Here is a 19,694-nt window from a genome sequence, read left to right as displayed (position 1 = left end):
CCTGCTGAAAGGTACGGCCCGGCCCTGGGCCTTCTCACGCAGGGAGGGGGTTCCTTGCAGCCGTTCCCCGATTCCTTTCCTGCGTTTCGGTGCCACGTATTCCGCAGTTCCCTATATTCCACGAGGTTCGCCCACAGAATCACAGAGCCACAGGGGATAGTAGGGGCCTCAGGACCTCCCCCACTCCAACCCCCCGATGCGGTTCCCTACAGCAGTGGCACAGCAACCCACCCAGGTGGGTTTGAGTATCTCCAGAGAAGGTGAACCCAACGCCTCTGTGAGCAGCTGTGCCACACTCAAAGTAAAAAAGGGTTTTCCTCATGTTTGTATGGAACTTCATGTGTTCCAGTCTCTGCTTGTTACCCCTTGTTCTATTGCTTCACATTACTGAAAAAAGCCTTTCCCCATCAACTTGACTCCTTCATTTTTTATGTATTTATGGGGTTTATAAACAGCGAGGGGATCTCCTCAGTCTCCTCCAGACTGAACTGGAGGCTCTCAGCCTTTCCCCAGAAGGAAGATGGTCCAGGCCCCTCATCGTCTTTGTGGCCCTTCCCTGGACTCTCTAGAAGTTCCCTTTTTGGACCGAGGAGCCCAGAACAGGTCATGGTTTGAAGTTGAGGGAGGGAAGATTGAGGTTGGATGTCAGGGGGAAGTTCTTTACAGAGAGAGTGGTGAGGTGCTGGAACAGCTGCCCAGAGAGGTTGTGGATGCCCCGTCCGTCCCTGGAGGTGTTCAAGGCCAGGTTGGATGGGGCTCTGGGCAGCCTGGGCTGGTATTAAATGTGGAGGTTGGTGGCCCTGCCTGTGGCCACCATGGGGGTTGGAGCTTCATGATCCTTGAGGTCCCTTCCAACCCGGGCCATTCTGTGATACAGCTCCAGATGTGGCCTCATCATGGCACAGCAGAGGGTGGGGATCACATTCCTTGACATCCTGGCCATGCATTTTGTAATGCACCCCGGGGTCCCACTGGCCTTCTTTTGGCCACAAGGGCACGCTGCTGGCTCCTGACCAATCTGTTTTCCACCAGAAACCCAAAGTCCTCAGAGCTCCTTTCCAGTACATCAGCCCCTAACCTATGCTGGTAGGGCTGTGACCCTGCTGTGCTCATCCTTTCTACTAACTGCCTCCCAGGCTTTTTCCTCATTTTAGTCAATATGAACTCAAAGTATCTGGTAGCTGGCATGGTTCTTTTTTGTTGTTGTTGTTGTTGTTTTTTAAAGTTTTTAAAAGCATTACTGTGTATTGTCAGTAATGAGGCAGTGTAGCCAGGATTCCCTTATGGCATCCGAACGCGATAAAGCTACACATAGGGGCACTGGGGACAAAAGTTTCTGCAGACGTGGAACTGTATTTGCTGCCTAGTGCTGGGGCAATGCAGAGTAAAAACTTCTATCAGTGCCGGGAAGCCTGAGCGTCCCCTGAACGCCGTGCGGGATGGCTGAGATGAGCAGCCACGTTTTGGTGTGCCATGCCTGCTTGCTACCCTAGGGGGAGCAAACAGTCCTGCGGATCTCTGGGTAGAGCAAGTAAACAATGCCGTGTTGGGTCATTACAGTGCCCGTGTCCGCCGCCGCAGGGAGGGTGGGCTTGCCGGGTCCTGTAGGGCTGGCAGAGGCATCCGTGTGTCTTCTGTTGGTGATGGTCTGCGATTAGCAGCTCGCAGAACGCTGCTGGTCTTGGATTTCAACAGACTGTGTCGAAATTGCTCCGGTGCTTGCAGCAAGTTGTCCTTTTGAGGCTGATGCTGTCAATTTATCGCTAAATAATAATTAATAAAAAAATTAGATGGTGCTTCGTGTGCCTGCTTGGTTAAAGACATAAGAACTGTATACACCATTATCTCAGGGTTATCCAGTATTGTAGGCTCTGCTAAAATAGAAGTTTGTGATCTCGTGTATCATCTATTGGGAGCAAGTGGCTTAGCAGAGAGACTTCTTTGGGATGTTTTTTGGATTGTTCTCCCTCCATTTGACTGTTAGAAGTGCTGGGCCAGCTGATATTTCTGAGTTCCTTGAACAATTCTGAGTGAAAAAAAGTCTTGTATTCTAGGGCAAAGTGAGTAGTTTTTAAAAGAAGACGTGGATTTTAACCAGTTGTTAAGATTGCTCTGTAGGAAGAAGACATTGTCATAAAAGCTGTCTAGACAAATTGGAGTTATATTTAAAGAGGTGAGTAGTAGTCAGCAACCTGTCCTGCTCTGCAGCTGATGCAGTAAAGAGGCCTCAGTGCTGATATGCACTTGGCTTTTTCAGTACATTGGATTTTCTTTCTCTTCTGAAAGGAAGTTTCTTTGTCTTAGAGCAAAGCCTTTTTCAGGCAATGAGGGAAGCTTGATCTTAGTAGCTCCTTGCCCATCCTAGCTAATCTGTGCAAAATGTGCGCTGTGATGGTGCTGACAAACTGAGTCAGCCATGTGAGTGGTTCAGGGCTCATCACTGAATTTGACATGCCACACCAGTTAGTATATATTGCTGCATAGACTAACAGTCATTTCCCTCAGAGCACTATTGTTGTGCAGACTACAAGACTTGAAGGTTTAGTTTTGCCTCCTTGCTGGTTAATCATTAGTCTCTACTGCTGTTGAAAGATAAATTATGTGAAAAGCTGGAAAACATTGAATTGTTTACTCTCTCATCGCTTTCAAACCTGTGAATAAGATTATTAAGTTGTAAGCAGACTTCAGATGTGAACAACTTTAATGATAGAAGCTCAAGTCAGACCTGAACTCATGAGCAATGAATTTTTATTAGTCTTTATTCCATTGTCCCACTGGAACATATTCCACAGTTAAAGCGTCTTCAGTTTCAAAATGCAAAAGCTTAATATGTTGAAGTTCTCTTCATAAAGTGACTGAGCTGTGGTGGAGGATGATCAGATAGATGTCTTTACAGTGATTTGAAGTGATAGTTTCATGTCTGGAAAAATGTCAGCACATTGAACAGATAAAATCATGGGTATAGGAGATGTTCACTATCATCAGGTCTTCCACTTTTTGAAGGGATTTTGCATTGCTTTCTTATTCACAGTCACTGTGAATGCATTGGAAGGAAAAGACTGCAAAGAATCAGTCAAGCTGATTGCAGAAAGCACCGATCTCTCTGAAGAGCAGCTTGCTTTCCTCATTTCTGGCATGTATACCCTTCTCCGAGAAGCACTGAGACTCCCCTTATCGACTTTCAGACAAGAAGTAAGTTGTGGGAGGACCCAGAGCATTAATCAGTTACAGTTGTGCCACATGTGAGTTGCCATCTAGCTGCTGTTTGCCAGAGTGAGGAGCTCCGTGTGAAAATGTTGCTCCAAGTTAGAGTAGTTAGAAGAAACTGTTAGAAACAGAGAGATTTTTTTGCTTGTGTAGATATACAGTGAGCTTTTCAGAAGAGTGTTTCTTAAATCTATAGGAAAGAGATTACTGTATCTTTCTGCTTCAGCATCTTGTTTACTATGCACGTTTATTAACTCCTAAAGAAACCTTTGCCAAGTGTCATTTCATTAGCATCAATTCTCTTTCCTACCCTGTGTGCTCACGTATATTGTGCATTTTGTTTACTCTTACAGATAAACAAATACGAGAAATTTTATTTCTTCGTAGCTCTACTGTAAGGGAAGGAAGGAGTTATGGTCAGAACAATCTAGTGGGAACTGGGAGAAAGTGCTATTTCTGTTTATGCTATAGCTGTTCTCTGTGAATGTGAATATACCTGCCGTGGTCCTGACTCATACTCCCTTTTCATGGCTATTTTCTTTTTTTTATGTTATGTTCTCTTATACTTTTCTGATTTTATTTTTATGTGAGCAAACCTCTTCTGAGCTTCTGACACCTGTATCTAGACAGACTGTGTCCTTATTGACCCAGGCATATTGGGAAAACACACACTGCAGGAAACAGTGAGACAGTGCTCATCTTTTGCCACTGCCTTTACGTTGTCGTAGTTTAAACAAGTTGCTGCAAAGCATATGTGAGAATGAGGTCGTGTAATTACTCTAAAGACAAATAGTGTTGTGAGTAGCTACAGGAAAGAAATGGCTGGGGTGCAGCTTTCAAAACATCAAGCCTTCTGAGAGATCTAGGCCTTTAAAATTAATTTCTCTCAAATTAATTGAACGCTTCTGGAAATTCTTTTCAATCATTTCAAAATTACTGGCACTTGACACTAAAACTTTTGGGTGAGAGATAGAAGGCGAGTAGCTATTGTTAGTTCACTTGGTAAGAAATTGTCTTTCATGACTGTCTCCTATAAAATTTCACCTTCTTTGTTTTCTAGGTTTTTAAGGAAGACCTGAAGGAGCTCAGGTATGCCTGTCAATGCCTGTTTTTTTCCCATCTGTTTGTTTTTCATAACTTTTATGTAACTGCCTTCCCAAGTCAACTTTTTTACACAACTAAGTTGGTATTGAAATTACCTGTAAATAACACATAATGCATCTGTTGCAAAATGTCATAGAAAGCCAGAGGAAAAAAACAGGTGTTGTGTAAGACTTGATTTAGCACTGAGCATGAGCAGTAAATTTTGCATGCTGAGGAGATCGGTCTAATTTAGTCTGTAATGTAGGCTATGCAAATGTGAGTGACCTTCTCTTTGCCATCCTCACCTTGCCCTGCAATATTTTTTAACATGTTTGGTAAGACAGTGATAACATTTCAGAAGCTAAGAAACTGCCCTACTTTTTTTCTTCTTTGAAAGGCCAATGATATAACAGTCAAGAAATGCTACCACCCTGTTCAGCTATGATCTCTTCTGCCAGTTACCCAACAAAACGTAACATTTGTTACATCGGTCTGTTCAGAGTACCTGTGAATAGGAGTTTGTATTCTAAAAGCCTGATGTCAGATAGTAATGATCTTTATAGGTTTTTCCCGTTTCCATAGTTGGTTGTAACAAGAGAATAACAGCAGTTGGTGCTTTCATCTGTAGAGAAACTTCTGCACCAAGGTTCAAATATTTTAAAGTATTAATTTCCTCCAGTTCTTTGCATTCTGATTGCTATCTAGGATATCGAGATTTCTGCTTCCTTCTTTTCTCATCCTTATTTATCCGTTAACCTGCAGATTGCCTTCTTTCTCAGATCAGTCATAAGCAGAAGTTACTTCGTGAGCAACTTCAGGTAGCTCAGAGTTAGATGGATGCAGATGGTGAGTTAGAATCAAGGCCACGTTGAGCGGTGGTCTTGTTTGTTGATTCTGTCTGAAGCACAGAGCTGGAGTTTGGCTTTCCTTTTGACTTGTGAGCTAAAAGGCAAGCTGCTTCCTCCAGCACACTGCAGCGTTCACACCCAGGTTAAAGTCAGTCAGTAAGAAACTGATGAAATTCTTCTGGCCCAGTGGAAGTTGGTGTTTTTTGAGGTGTACACAGAATGTCTTCAATGTGATTATGGAATAATGAAGAAAAGCTCTGTGGCAGTTTTCTGGAGGTAGGTGAATATTCCTCTCTTGAACAGTGAGTAGAAAGTAGGTATACAGGAGTGTCAGAAATCACTGGCTGGGCTGGCTGTGTACCCTGTATCTGGAAATAAAGATTCCTGATCCTCTGTCCTTGTCATCTGACCATGCTTTAATGCCTTACACTTCTGTATTGTTTTTTTAAGTTCATGGATTACGTATGGAAATACAGAAAGACTTTTCGGTCTGAATAATCTTTTTTCTCTCCACTGTGTTGTGTTAAATCTTTTGTGTTGTGTTGTCTTGGTTAACCTGACTGATACAGCAGCAATAGGTCAGGTATCTGCATCTGTGCTGCTTGCACTCATATGTTTTATGTGCTGCTCATTGTGGCTTATATGCTCCCATGATTGTTGGAGGTTATTTGGACTCTGACAGTCTTTTTTTTTTCTCTTGAGTAGCTCTCCTCTTGTGGCTGAGCTTGCAGAAGAGTAAACAGCTCATTCTACTCTTGAGTTATGGCACTTAGTAAATGCTACCACCTTCAGCATCTTTGATTCTTCTGGGAAATGTCAGCTTCTATGTTTCCCAATACAGCTGGGCCTGAACGTGAAATGTTTGCATCTACTCATTACATTCAGACTTCTATCCTCATGCTGTGACTCCTGCGGGTCATCCTGTGATCATGTGCACGAAGAACACATAATTAACTGAGAAGCAGAGTCTTAGCATTATTGGCATCCAGTGTTTGGGCAGGTATTTTGCATTTTAAGGCAGAAAAATGCTTATTTCTTATTTTAATTTTCTTTGTGAATGTGTCTTTTAAGAGGAGTGGGATCTGAGCTGGGTTATCTGTTTTCATTTATCATTCATAGTTTGTTCTTTTCAGCGAAGCTGAGAATTAGCCTGTCTAATTCCATCCATACAAAGTCTTGTCGTTCCCAATTTCCTGGTGATGCAGCTGATTTGGGCTTCTAGTTTTATTGGAAAGCGAGAGGCTGGGAACCATGCTCACTTGTGGTGAATTAGGTTGTTAGTACTGGTTTCGTAGGGTTGCCATACTGTAGCCTATATATTTTTTTGTCCTGACTGACTCAACCAGTGAGAATGAAATCATACTAAATTTTGGATGCTGTTTTCTTCCTTCCTTTAATAACCTTTTGGCTCAGGACAATAACATGAGATTGAGACATCCTTATGGTAGATCTCATTCTTGGACTGTTCCTTTGAAAAACTGATTACACCTGTAGCTCAGGCCTGAGCTGCACCATGTTCTGTGTCAGAACTGCTTTGTATGTGATAAGCTGCTTGAGATGGGAACAGAATTTTCAGCAAAATCATTAACTTCAGGGCAAAAATAACACAAGCATAAAGGTAGCATGAATGCTTTTATTTTAGTGACCTGCAGTCTTACAGTCAAAGAAGTATTGTGATAGTTATCACATAACTGTATTATAACCCCCCTTTCTTCAGCTTTTCTGCTACATTCAGAGGCTATTTGGTGGGATTAAGTGATATGCTTGTACAGGTAGCATAGGTAATCCTTGCAGAAACTCTTATCTCTTTAGAGAGACACAAGCAACTAAATAATCAGCCTAGTCTCCCCTCCTCAGTTCCTGGTTTGCCTCAGCTGTCTGGCTTACTAGTATGAATTCAGTTCTATCCAAATACTATTTAAAAACCTGTTTAAACCCCACTTTTTCTTAAAAGGGTTCAAGCTCAAATAACTGCCATTTCATTTTCCCTACTGTGTGAGTTGATGAGTTGTTTTTTTCCCCACACTGTAAGCTGACAGGTAACTTCTTTGTTTGCTTTGATTGTCTTTGATAGACTGCTGTGCATCTCAAGGCAGTGGTGAGTAATGTCTCAGGGCACTGATTGGATTTAACTGTTGGCAGTGTTGGATTAAACTGTGGCAGCTGAAGGAGTTACTTCTTCCACTTGTCCAGCATGCCTCTCTGTAGGAGGTTACTGTCTCTGTGCAAAGGCAGCTGGACAGATAATGTTTGCTCTGCTGTCTGTGCAGCTCACAGCCTGATATATTGAACTGGAAATCAGCAGCAGCTTATTTGTAAAGCAGCAGCAGCAGCAGAGGAATGGTAAAGTAGTGGAGTGCAAAAGGCAGATGGAGTGAGTTAGTCTGTCCAGCTTGTTTTAATGGGCTCATCAAATTTATCCTTGCCCTCTCCACAAAAGCATATGTTCCTCTTTGTAAGTACTCTTAGCTACAAGGGCTTCTGTTTTTACTTGTAAGGGAGCAAGTCATTCTGTCTTCTTTTCATTGCACTTTTAAGGTGAAAGTGAAATGAAATGTATGGGCCTGGGATGTTTATAAGTGTGTGTTGTCCATCTGCCTTCTGTGCTTGTTAGAGACATCAGTAAAACTTCTTTACTAAGAGAAATTAGGCAAATACAGGGTTCTTCTGAAACTCACTGTTGCCATTTTAGGTAGCACAGGAAGTTGTAGCACAGCTTTTAGGGCTCTTGTGAAAACAGCCTGTCCTCCTGAGAGCGTAGACTGAGTCAATACTGAAGTGCTTACATAAGAGATGATGGCAATTTTAAGCAATGCAAAATGGAAAATGTTGATACTATTTTTGTGTTCTGCAATAGGTTTTTGCAGCTCAGCCCATATATTTGTGGTTACAAAACGCTTATCTATTTTCTGTTGCTCTTTTCTTTAAGGATACCAGAAGATTTCATCACGGACTTTTCCAGTATTGTCTTTGGTAACAGGTCAGTATTTTTGTGTATCATGCATTGTGCAGCCCTGCAGATACACATATTCCAGGCCTCTTGAAGAAACAGCAAAATTCTCTAAACTCACAAGAGGAAGATTTGTCCCGTTACTTGGATTCAGTATAAATATCTATAATTCATGGCTATGTATGCAGTAAGTACCTTTCATGTCATTTTTCCATTTTTTTTCTGTGATCATCACCAGTTTTTGTAATGTTCTCTATGCTCTGTAAAATGAATCAGTACCTACAGATGAAGAGTAAATTGCAGAATTAAGTGTTCTTATCATCATCATCATTGCAAGTTAGAGCAAAAGTGAAAGGCTTGCTTTGTTGAGAAACAAGCAGTGAGCATCCTTCTACATGCTGTGATTTGTAGAAACTTTCTCAGACAGCATTTAATCGTGTCTTATTGTACAGCTGAATTCAGACTGAGTGACTTGATGATATATATGAGATATCATCTGCTCTACTAGCTGTTACTCATTCACCAAGCAATATACCTCCTTACCTTCAGACTGTGTACCAGTCAGAAACTTCTTGAAAAGACTCTATGCTTTTCCTTGGGAGGACTCTCTTTTTTTCCTACTCTTTTCTACTCAATTATGTTCTCTACTCAATTATTTATGTTCCTCTGTATGCTGAAATTGCTTGAACTTCTTGCATATGTAGAGCTTTCCTCCTTGAGAGGTGAAGTCATTCAACACATGGCATCACCAACCTAGAGTTGTTTCAGGTATACTGACAATCATCGTTGTGCTATCTCACTTTCCCTCACAAGGGTCTGAATGCTGTTACCAGCATTTAAAATATTTTTAGTTCCTTGATTAAAATCTTACTTTAAAATGAATGGCTCTTGGGATAAAAAAATAAATTCAGCCTTCTCAGATTTTCTTTGTTATTCTGTTTGAATTATAGGTGTGAAAGAATGTAAAATTCATGGTTGCAAAATGGAAATATTGTTTGCAGTGAAGAATGAAGTTAAATATAGATGTCATTTGAAGCATGCATGGTTGTCTGTTTTCTACTGTGAAATCACGATGCTGGAAAATATAGCTTTTTCTCCTTTCAAAAGCTGTGATCATCCAGTGTAATCTTGCTCTGTGGTTTGAGATCAGAGAAGAGCACCTCGGATTTGATTTCTAGACAGATCTGCTTTTATAGTTTTAAGTGTAGTAGTGAATCATGCATATGCTTATTGAATTGTAAATATATATGACTGTGATGATAAGAGAAGTATTAAGCAATGGCATCTGATAAAAAATTCACTATGAGCTAGATAACCCAGAAAAATCAATTTCAGAGTTTTTAATACTTTTTCTGGCATCTTATCCTATTTTTGACATTTTGTTCATTAAACAACAACTCTGAAGTGCTGAAAATTTAACATTCTTATTTCTGTTTCTCCATAGTTCCATCAAACTATATAGACTGAAAGGGAAATAAAACTTGGCACATTCACACCATAAAATAAGCATATGAAATTAAAACTTTTTTTTAAGAGACAGCATAGTCATAACTTCCCCAGTTTGAATGTTTATAGTAAATGTACTGCATTTAGATAGCATAGCTTTAGCTTCTTCCAAGAGTGAGCATTCTGTGTGCCATTTGACAAATACTAACTTACACATTTTCTCTGCTCAGTGGCCTGCTGGGCTACAGGATTGTGTGCATCACAACCCATTCCAAATTTGTCTCCGGTTTTGATATTGTTATATCAGTTACAGCTCCAAATTTGCAAATCTTCCATCTTCAATTGCTCTGTTGCATCCTTTGGCAGGTGATGTTCTTGTCAGCAGACATACCATTTTGGATGCTCTCTCATTGATCCATATTGCTTTACTCATTCTATCTTCTGTCTTAGGCACCGTACGTGTGGTGACAGTGTATTGCAGCTGTTGGCATGGAGAGCTTATGAAATGTAGTTATATTGCACAGGTTGTGGATTCAAGGTTCGTTGAGTCTTTTTCTGCTCCATTTTGCTATTCCTCTTGGAAGCTGGTGGTTTGATTAAGAGTTTTTGTAATAGCTGTGTGTATGTTGGCCACTGTGCACGTTGTCAGCCTTACAGGATTCTTGCCTCTCCACCCTGAGAAAGTGCTGACAGAAGCTGAATCTGAGATATAAAATCTGTGACTCTGAGGAGCTGGTATTGAGGTGCAGTCCATTTTGGCCAGAGGAATACTATAATTTAACAATCTCTGGACACTGCTGACCTTTCCCATCACTGCTAAGTGTAACATCTTCCTGTTATCTCTGTTCATTCTGTGCCCAGTGCTGTTGCTACACTGAATGGATTGTCCTCCATTGAAGGGAGTTAGCGTGTCTTAAGGATGCAGCAGCAGTGTGGCTGTTTTTAGGCATTTCCCAAATTAAGCAATGCTCTGGCAGCAACTCACCACTGAGCGAAAGGCCTGTTCTTATTGTTTAATCCTGCTAATGACCACTCTAGTCTGTGACTCCTTATGGTTGCACCCAGCTGTGTGACCTACTTCCTATTCAGTACTGTACAATGTGTAGGAACCAGCTGATCTATTTTCTCTGCTCACTACTTTGTTGTACATTGGGATGTATGTCACTTCTGACCAGCACTGCCCCCCAAGAAGGAATACATTCTTTCTCATATTACTTTTGCTAAATACGAGAGTGTTGGAGGATCCTAGCCTATCAGCATTTGGTACCTTATCAAATCATTAATCTTTCTCAGCAGTTTCTAAAAGGGCCAGCTCACTTGCACTAAAGAGTCTGAGTTCCTACGCTCCCTGATTTGTTCAGAGAGGATTCTTTTCTGAGATAAACTCTGTAATTAGATTATGTCTAGCACCATGGATAAAGGATGTAATGTTTCTTATCCTGCCCTTAGCTGGAGTAGCTTTGAAATGTACTGTAAATAACTACCAGAGGCATGGGATACTTAGTAAAATAATAATAATAATAATGTAAGTAACACTTATGTCCAGTCTGTCCTCCTAATGGACCAGCTGAATGATCTCATTCTGAAGGTATTCTCTTTGTATATCTAAAAATGGGTGGTTGTTATGTCTTTGTATTAGATTTGGCTTGTTAATTTACCTAGAGTTTAAGATGCTATTAAAATTTTCAAGACTGTCAACCACCTGAAGTTTAATTGATGTCAACTATATTTCCTCACAGAATGAAACTTAGGCCTGATGAGCCTGATTCTTCCTGTAATATAAGTAATAAAGGAAATCTGGGCCTTCTCAAACAGTAGTCTAGACAGAAGTCATGAAGGTTGTGTTGGGGTTGACACATATATTACATTAGGAATTTGGAGGTTGTAAAGTGTGCTGGATTAGCAAGAACCACTCTGTGATTTTATTTTAAAATGTGCTTCAGAGTACACTCTAATATCATTACATTTAAAACACTGCTGTGAGCTAATACTAAGTGCTTTCTGTTGAAGGAGCACAATGAGCTTAGTCCAGCTTTGTGGCTTGAGTCATCTGTCTTCTGTTCCTGCTTGCTTGTTCCTGCTGGATTTGTGCGAAGATATATTTGTAGGTCCCTTTCTCTATGCCTTACAGCTGTGTGAGAATTGAAATAATAGATAGGCCAGCCACCGCAGTGACTAAAATCTATAATGACCTGAGTTTACTGGAATTACACAGAAGAGCTTTGTCCCTTTTTTTAACAGCTGCCATAGCAGTTAAACATAAGAAAAATGGGTAATTTGAATACAGCCATCTTAAACCCTCAACTCAGTCAGAGCCATTGGGTCATCTGTGTGGCTGACTGAGCGCTGGCACAGGTTGCCCAGAGAGGTTGTGGAGTCTCCCTCCTTGGAGGTGTTCAGAACAGACCTGGATGTGTTCCTGGGCAACCTGCTCTAGGTAGTCCTGCTTGAGAAGGGGGTGGACCACATAACCTTCCAATCTCAACCATTCCATGAAATCTCTCTAAGTGATGATAGATCGACAACAAGAAAGAAGTTTCAGACAGGTTTGTTTTGAGGAATCTTATTCTCCCTTTAGGTTGTTGTCGCTTTTGTGAATTTGCATTTCAGCCTCTTGTTTCTGATTTGCTCTATAGGCGTCCTGTTTCTGAAGGCACAGCTCTGACACAAGCAAGTAGGCTGCCAAATGTCCAGGACTTCAAGTGGAGAGTGGACGTAGCTATATCCACAAGGTAAAAAAGAGAATTCTGCATGACCACAGAAGAGATTTTGTCCCAGGTTAAACTGACTTCCTATGCTGCCTAAAATATTAACAGTGATGAAGTGTTTCTTACTGCATTAAATGGTAAGATACAGAGGGATTTCTTTTAACACTGTGTGTCAGTTGATACGCAGAAGGTTACGTGCACTTACCAACAGGCTGCTGTCTTCTTCTTCTACTAGTGATATATATTCTTTTTATGTTTGTTATTTGTTTACTCTCTAAAACTCCTGTGCTAGAATCATTCAACTCCAAGTTTTGGTCTCTTGTTATTTTAAAACCTGATAGATCTGATACAACTTTGCAGTTGGGGGCAGTTAGATGGATTGAGCCACAAGCAGCCAGCCAGGAGAAGGGGAGGGAAATTGTCTATTCAGTTTCTCAAGTAGGCTATCGTTTATGTTTAGTGTGTGTTAAATAAAATTTCATACCCTATTTACATATCTACTGCTGAAGATTTGGCAGAAAGGCTTTAGAAAGGCACCTTCACATTGCCATAGTTATGCAATGGTCATTGACCTGCCTCCTAATTTCTTTCACAAAACAGGAATAAAAAAAAGCCTCTGTGTGATCATCTTGTCTATGCCTGCACTGAATGACTTCTTGCTATCTGCCACAGCAGAGGCAGTTATGGGATGGATCTTCGGCTAGACAGGAAGTAGAAACCTTTTGTGATTTTTCCTGATTTTTGTTTCAGATGAAAGAAATTAGAAGATGATCCAATCTCTGTCAGTAGCTGAAATTGTTAGCACAAGTGACTTCTTGTTGTGTTCCTGCGTTGCAGGATCTGAGAGAGGGTTCAGTCTCACTGCTGACATAGTTGAGGGAGCAGTAAGTGACTGGGGGGAATCTTTCTGAAAACAAGAAAAAGGTCTAAGTGAAAATTGTGATGGCCACAAGCTACAAGTTCAAGTGACTCTCAGATGAGCAGTGCTGAAAGCACCACACAGGTATCATGATGCAGAAGAATCTATACCTATAAAAGAACAAAATGTACAGATAAACATCTTCAGACTTGTGTCTCTTGCAAGCTTTGGCAAATCCTGTGATTGCTTTCCAAACAGCACAGGAGCAACACGTTACCTTTTTCTGTTTTCCTTCTTATTTTCCTTTACAGTCATCCTCCCCATGGGAATCCTTGTTTATCATTCAGCTGCAGCCTCTGTGGAGAGGCATGGCTTCTGGCTGGAACACCTGTCAGTACCTGAGCAGGTTTTGGCAGCATCCGTTGATGAATGCTGCACAACGATGACTCATTTTCCCTCTTTGGGTCATCATGTAAAATAAATAGCAACCCAAATTTGCTAATTTACAATGAAGATTGGGAGAGCTTGGTTCCTCGGATGAGATGGCAGTTGAAAGAATGAAGGGATGGAAAGAGTTAGTACAACATAGAAAACTGCACTAAAAAAAAAGTGCATTATTGCTAGCCAGACTTGGTCAGCTCTTACACCTTTCATAGCTTGTGTAAAACGAAAATCCTCGTTAGCATTTTCTTGCTGTTATTAAGATATTCAGATTTTTTAGTCTAAATTGTGAGGTAAGTTTGACAGGACTCCCGTCTTTGTGGCTCTGTAATAAAAATTACTCAGGTAAAGCCAATAGGAACATCTGAAGTTGTACAATGTACAGTGGTGTACCTGTCACACTGCTGATGTTTATTGTTGTAATACTAATATTGTAAATAATTTCAGTTCACTGGCCCGTGCTCTTCAACCATCTATTTTAATGCTGATGAAGCTTTCAGATGGGACAGCTCATCGCTTTGAAGTAAGTCTGATTGCCATAACAAATAAAAAAGAAAGCACTTAAAGTTCTTTTCAGGAAGTTGAACTACTATTTAAAACATTAAAGCTTTTGTAAACAGTGCATTATCGGTTTGCTTTCCTCCATGTCTGCTGCAACCACATGCAATATATAACTGATTGCCAACCAAAATCATTTCATATCTTGTTCCTATGCACATTTGGCCGAGAGTTCAATTGTTATATGAATATTAGTTATATTAGTTACTGGAAAGTACTGTTGCATAACACCTAGTTTGTTTTAAAATTATAGTTTTGGTATCAGCTCTAACCTCCAGACCTCATGATGGCTTTTTAGAGGAGGAAAATTACTAGGGTAGTTTATATAAGATATGATACACTTCTAAACTTCCTGCCTGGTAAAACATTCTTTTCTGTGGCAGAGGTAGTTTTGTTTTCTTTAGCACAGATCTTGCTGCTAGAAAGAAAGTAAAAAGCTTATTTGTTTTTTACCTCAGCATCAGGATTAGTCAGCGGCAGTATTTCTGATACTATATGTAATGGCTTGCAAAAAAAAAAACATACATTCTTTCATATTTTAACCTTTAAAAAGGAATGCTATTTGTTCTATAAATAACATGGTAGTGCGTACAGGAGTTCAGTGCATAACAGTTGTTGTCACATTTGAACTCCTAAAAGATTTTGGCTTCAGTACACATATTAGTAGTAGTCTGGAAGAAGCATCAAAGCACTCTAGGCTCAGAGAGTTGGACTGATTTTAGTGTAATGTTTCACAGTACAGCTGTTGAGGAAGGTATAAACTCTGTGCTACGTTGCCAGGTGTTGGGGGTTTCACTTCACAGAAGATCAGATTCACCCCAATGTGGGAAATCCTCATAGCAGCCTGTTAGCACTCTTCTGAGACCTTCCATGGAACTTGAGTGATACCTTGGACTTCAGGCCAATTCTTCTCAGCACAATGAGTTTCACTTGATAAAAGCCAGCACAAGCTCTTAACTGTTATGATTTGGGGCCTTGCTTCTAGTCTGCTGTGGAGGTGTGTTGCTGTGTCTGGCTGATGCATGCAGAAGTGCAGATACCTGATAGCAAATTGTATGCCTCGCTTTTCAAGTCAGCTTTTTGCTGCTGCCAAGATCTGAATACCAAAAATCTGGCTGTAAACAGGATTTTTTTATGATGAGTGATCTTCCTGCAGATAGTAGCTCTTTGATCCAAAACCAAATGCAGGTAAACATAGTCCTCATCTCTTCAGTTTTCTTTCATTCCAACAAGTACTGGATGTCCTGTTAACCTACGGGGATTGTGTAAAATGATAAAACCAGAAGATAATCCCATTATGAATGGTTTTTAAAGTGTATGTCACAGAAACAAGTTGTCCTGCTTGGTCTCCTAGGTTTTGTTTTCTTTTTCTAAGCACAGTGTGTTTTCTGACAATGAATGTTTTTTAGAAAGCGAATAAGAACTGAAGCATTTTGAGTTTTGTGCTATGACTGTGGCTGGCCCCAGAGAGCAAGCTCAGCGCTGCCCTACGCTCCCTGTAAGGAGCTGCGGCTGCCACGAAGCCTCCCCCCAGTCCCTCTGCTTTGGGTCCAACAAACCCAGGGGTCTCATCCGCTCCTCGTACGACTTCCCCTGCATCTGGAAATTGCAAATCAGATGCTGGATTCTTCTCATATGATTGATATCAGCTGCAGTGGGCAGGGTGATAAGGGACTGTCAAAGAACTGTGAGTCTTCAGTGTAGACAAAGAAGTAGAGTAAATGAGCTGGTGCTCTGCAGAGCAGTCTGGGCTGCACCAATGCAGACACAGGCATTTGTGCACTGTGCTGCTGTTAACCTCTGCCCCTCAATCTGTGCCTGTGCTCAGACATGTTCTCAGAAGGGCCTTAACAGAGCTTAATATACTTCCTTCCATTTGGCTTCTCAAGCTTGAAACGGTACAGGAAGGTCTGAGAGTTTTCTCTCCTCAACTCTCACAGTGAGTCTCATCCACGTCAAATCCTAACTTATGGGTGCCATATTTGCATGACCCACAGAGAGCAGACATTATACTTCTATAACCTGATTTTACCTCTTAGCCTTTGAAAAGCTGATCTCCTTAGCTCTGAAGCTTGTGCTTAAACAAATGCCTGCTATCAGTTCGTCCAGTTACTTTTGTAGCATTTGCAGTGCTGAATTGCAGCACGTTGTTTTTTGCTCTCAGGCTGTCATCTCTTTGAAGATATTGTTAGCTTCTTAATCAGTAGTCTAATTTATGAAACGAACTGTAAACTTGCAGTCAGTGCACACAGCCAAAAGGCCTCTTCTGCACTGTAGCAGTTACTCACCATTAATCCCTTGTAAAACCAGGTTTTAACCAGGATAGATGGCGAAATAGGGAAACATGTTGTATTCAGTTTGAATGGAAAGCTGCTGTGTTCATTAGTTAAATAGTTTTTTTGTGGTAATATTCTCTTATAAACAGCAATTTGATTCTTTATGCTTGTCTCCACTGACATGTATGCATCACCTGATACAAGCGTTTAGTTGAATTAAACAGTTTTTAAATAAGTTAATTAAATAAATTTTCTAAACTGAAAGCCTCTTGCTTTGGGTGCACCATTTGCAAATGGAATTTACATTGAGGCCTGCAGAAGTGTACAGGCTCAAAGAATTCGTATTTGAGACAGGTAAGTGTCTTTGTAAGTCATGTTTATATATACACTTCTTCAAAAATTGAATCTAGTTTAATCTCTTTTAGTTGGCATCCACAAAACCTCATCAGTGTGGCACCCCAGGGTAACAGGAAAAGGAAAGCTTGATTTTGAGATGTAACAAATCTGAAAAAGTGACTAGGATACAATCTGGGACTGGATTTTTGTACCCAGAGCATTGTCTCCCATACTTCTTACAGCATTTCGAAAGGAGATTCACCCAAATAATTAGAATTTTTATGGTTGTGACCATGCTATAAATATAACTTCTCAGAGAATGTGGCAGGGTAGCATGTGTTTATGTAGGTTAGATATTTTGGATTTGCTTACTTGAAAATTTTGACCTCGCATTGTAAGAGGGATTTGATGGCAGCAGTTGTTTCATTGCCATGTATCTTTAGCCTAGAAAAATTATGTGGTCTGGGTTAAATAGTAGTGGAGAGTTAGGGCAGGCCCTGAACTGGCTACGCCAGTGGTTTCAGGACTTGGTTTTCTGTGCACTTTTACTGCCCCAGTCTGGCTCAGACTGTTTGCTCAGACATTCATCTCGTGCTTGTGATGACTGGATACATTAGTCTGTCTGATATTCCCGTGTTAGTTGCAAGCATTGTATGAGTGAGGAATGGAAGTTTCCTTTATGGAGAGTTGCACTATCTTGAAGTCATCACTGCAATTTCTGTTAATTAAATTGTGATTTCTAGTCAACTAGCAGGAGCTCTTCTGCCATACTGGCTTTAGCTAATTTTGGCCATCCTTAAGTAGCCATAACTTTTTTCTAGTGTTGTGATTACATCTGTTTTCTCTTCTTGTTTAAAATGAGAATGTCTTGTGGCTGTTTTCCAGGTTGATTTCTGTCTTCTCATGTCAAAGCAAAAATAATAAGCTCTTGGGTGGCCCTTCTTTAGCTGTAGCATTCAAGTACTTTAAAGACAAAGGCAGCTGATGGTTTGACAGAAGTTAGTAACAGAACTGGGTCCAAATTAAAAGGCCCACAAATCACAAACCCTGACTGAATCTACTGAACTACCCTTCTTTTTCTTGATGGAAAATAAGCAGTGGGAAAGAAGTGCTTTGGGAATGGTAGACTAGCTTGTAGGTCTGGATGGGTGTTTATTTGACTGTTCTAAAACATAAAGGAATATCAGGAAAAAAAAAAAACATCCTTTCAATAACAGAGAAGAGCACCTAGTTTCATGTTTCACAGTAATGTTAAGTTAGACTTAACATTTTTGTATGGAGCCTTGGGACTCTGCAAGAGTTTAGTGTTATCAAGATCCAGCTCCTGGTACATACAAGAGATACCTGCTTTTGGCAGCAGAAGCTTCCCTTTCATTCATACATTATGAAGACAAACAGCCTCTGTGAGATTTATTAACTACAACACTTTGTCTTAACTCTAATATATATATTTTAATTTGTTTTGTTTATTTATGTTAAAGAGAGATTGGACTGACACTCCATAGGCATGTCCTGCCCAAAGTTTCTCAGGTTTCTAAGGTATATCATGCTTGTTAAACTGAACCTTCTGTTTCAGGTGCCAGTTGCAAAGTTTCAGGAGCTGAGATACAACGTAGCCCTTATCCTAAAGGAAATGAATGATTTGGAGAAAAGAAGCATACTGAAAATCCAGGACTGAACACTTCTGAACTGGGATGTTAGCAGAACAGATGTGAAACCTGTGAATTTTGTGAAGGGTAAAGCGTGGGACCATCACCACTTTGCCTGTCTTGTAACTGCAATGTAGCATTTATTATGTCTGCTGTAAATATTTTTTCAATTCAAGTATTAAAAGCACAAGCTTTTTTCTTAAGACTTAGAAAAAAAACAAAAAAATATATTGATGAAAAAGTATAATCCTATTTGCAAGCATTTTTTTGCATGATTCATCAAAACATTTTTTAAATAACTGTCTTGAATGTAAGAACCATTTCTTCCTGATTATGATTCAGCACTCTAATTATTTTTGAAAGCCTGCTACAAGAAATAACATCAGTGTATATCAGAAGAAAGCCCTGCAAATAAAAAATACAACAACTACTGTTGTGTTGTAGTATGACAAATGTGACTTCGAGTTTGGCATAAGTAAAATTGCTGTCTGACTTCTTGCTAAGTGACTCAAGTGTAGGTACATGTATTTAAAAGCTAATTTTGAAGAAAAGTGGGAGTCTGGGGATCAAGGAAGAAGTATGGAGTGAACTAATTCAGTGGAACTGCAAAAGGGGAAATGTGTAATCTAAGTCTTTACCTGGATGATCAGTATGCACTAAACAGGAGTAATCTTGTAGATTTCTAAGTGAGAATGCCTGCTTTGTTTCATGTATTTCCCATGTTTGTCAGCTGAATTGTCTGAGACTTATTACAGGGCAGAAACCCCTGGCAGGGTGATGATACCCAGCAGCAGAAGACAGGAGCCTTGTAGATCACTACAGCTTATATACTTCTTAGCAGCACAAGCCAGACCCCAGGATGAGGAGGCTGTATACAGTCCCTGGGATGAAAGTCAGAAGTGAAAGTATATCCAAACAATACCCAGGTCAGTAAAATAGTCGAGACTGGGCTGGAGGCTCCATTGCTCCATTTGTAATGCTTGAAAGAACTCCCCTAACTGGAAGCATGTGTTTTAAGTCTCATTTAAACTCAATGGGACCACAAATATGTCCCTAAGGGCTTTGCTGAGGAGGGGTGCATTCCTGAGTCAGTGCCTGAAAGAGTTTTCCTCCAAGAATAAGGACATGGAGACTGAACAGCTAAAGAGCATAGCTCACAGGGTTTACCCACCTGTCACAGGTAGTTTAGAACACACATACCACTACCATTGTCAAGCACTGGATTTTCTAGCTGCTTGCTGAGGATGCCTATCTCAGTAGTGCCACCCCTACTTCTCTTGTTTGTTTTGTGTAGAACTTGCTGTTATCGCCCTCATTCCTGGAGGAAAAAAAA

The 19,694-nt window shown here is 40.5% G+C and overlaps 1 protein-coding gene across 1 annotated transcript; it reads left to right on the top strand.

The window, feature by feature from the left end:
- The first annotated feature begins 6 nt into the window (after positions 1 to 6).
- LOC100546100 (COMM domain-containing protein 5-like) lies at positions 7 to 19,694 on the top strand. Its single transcript, XM_003208476.4, has 7 exons — positions 7 to 11; positions 3,032 to 3,192; positions 4,268 to 4,296; positions 8,068 to 8,118; positions 12,171 to 12,266; positions 13,990 to 14,065; positions 18,289 to 19,694. The coding sequence occupies exons 2-7, from the start codon at positions 3,136 to 3,138 to the stop codon at positions 18,388 to 18,390; spliced, it is 411 nt and encodes a 136-aa protein (XP_003208524.3). The 5' UTR covers positions 7 to 11; positions 3,032 to 3,135; the 3' UTR covers positions 18,391 to 19,694.

The sequence above is a fragment of the Meleagris gallopavo genome, chromosome 9 (assembly GCF_000146605.3).
Source record: "Meleagris gallopavo isolate NT-WF06-2002-E0010 breed Aviagen turkey brand Nicholas breeding stock chromosome 9, Turkey_5.1, whole genome shotgun sequence".
Classification (NCBI taxonomy): domain Eukaryota; kingdom Metazoa; phylum Chordata; class Aves; order Galliformes; family Phasianidae; genus Meleagris; species Meleagris gallopavo.
The sequence above is the reverse complement of the archived record's forward strand: the minus strand, read 5'-3'. Positions and strand labels throughout refer to the sequence as shown.

Coding starts and splice junctions, on each gene's coding strand:
- LOC100546100 (XM_003208476.4), top strand. CDS start 3,136: ATGTATACCCTTCTCCGAGAAGCACTGAGACTCCCCTTATCGACTTTC. Junction 4,297..8,067: donor GAAGACCTGAAGGAGCTCAG/GTATGCCTGTCA, acceptor CTTTTCTTTAAG/GATACCAGAAGATTTCATCA. Junction 14,066..18,288: donor GGACAGCTCATCGCTTTGAA/GTAAGTCTGATT, acceptor CTTCTGTTTCAG/GTGCCAGTTGCAAAGTTTCA.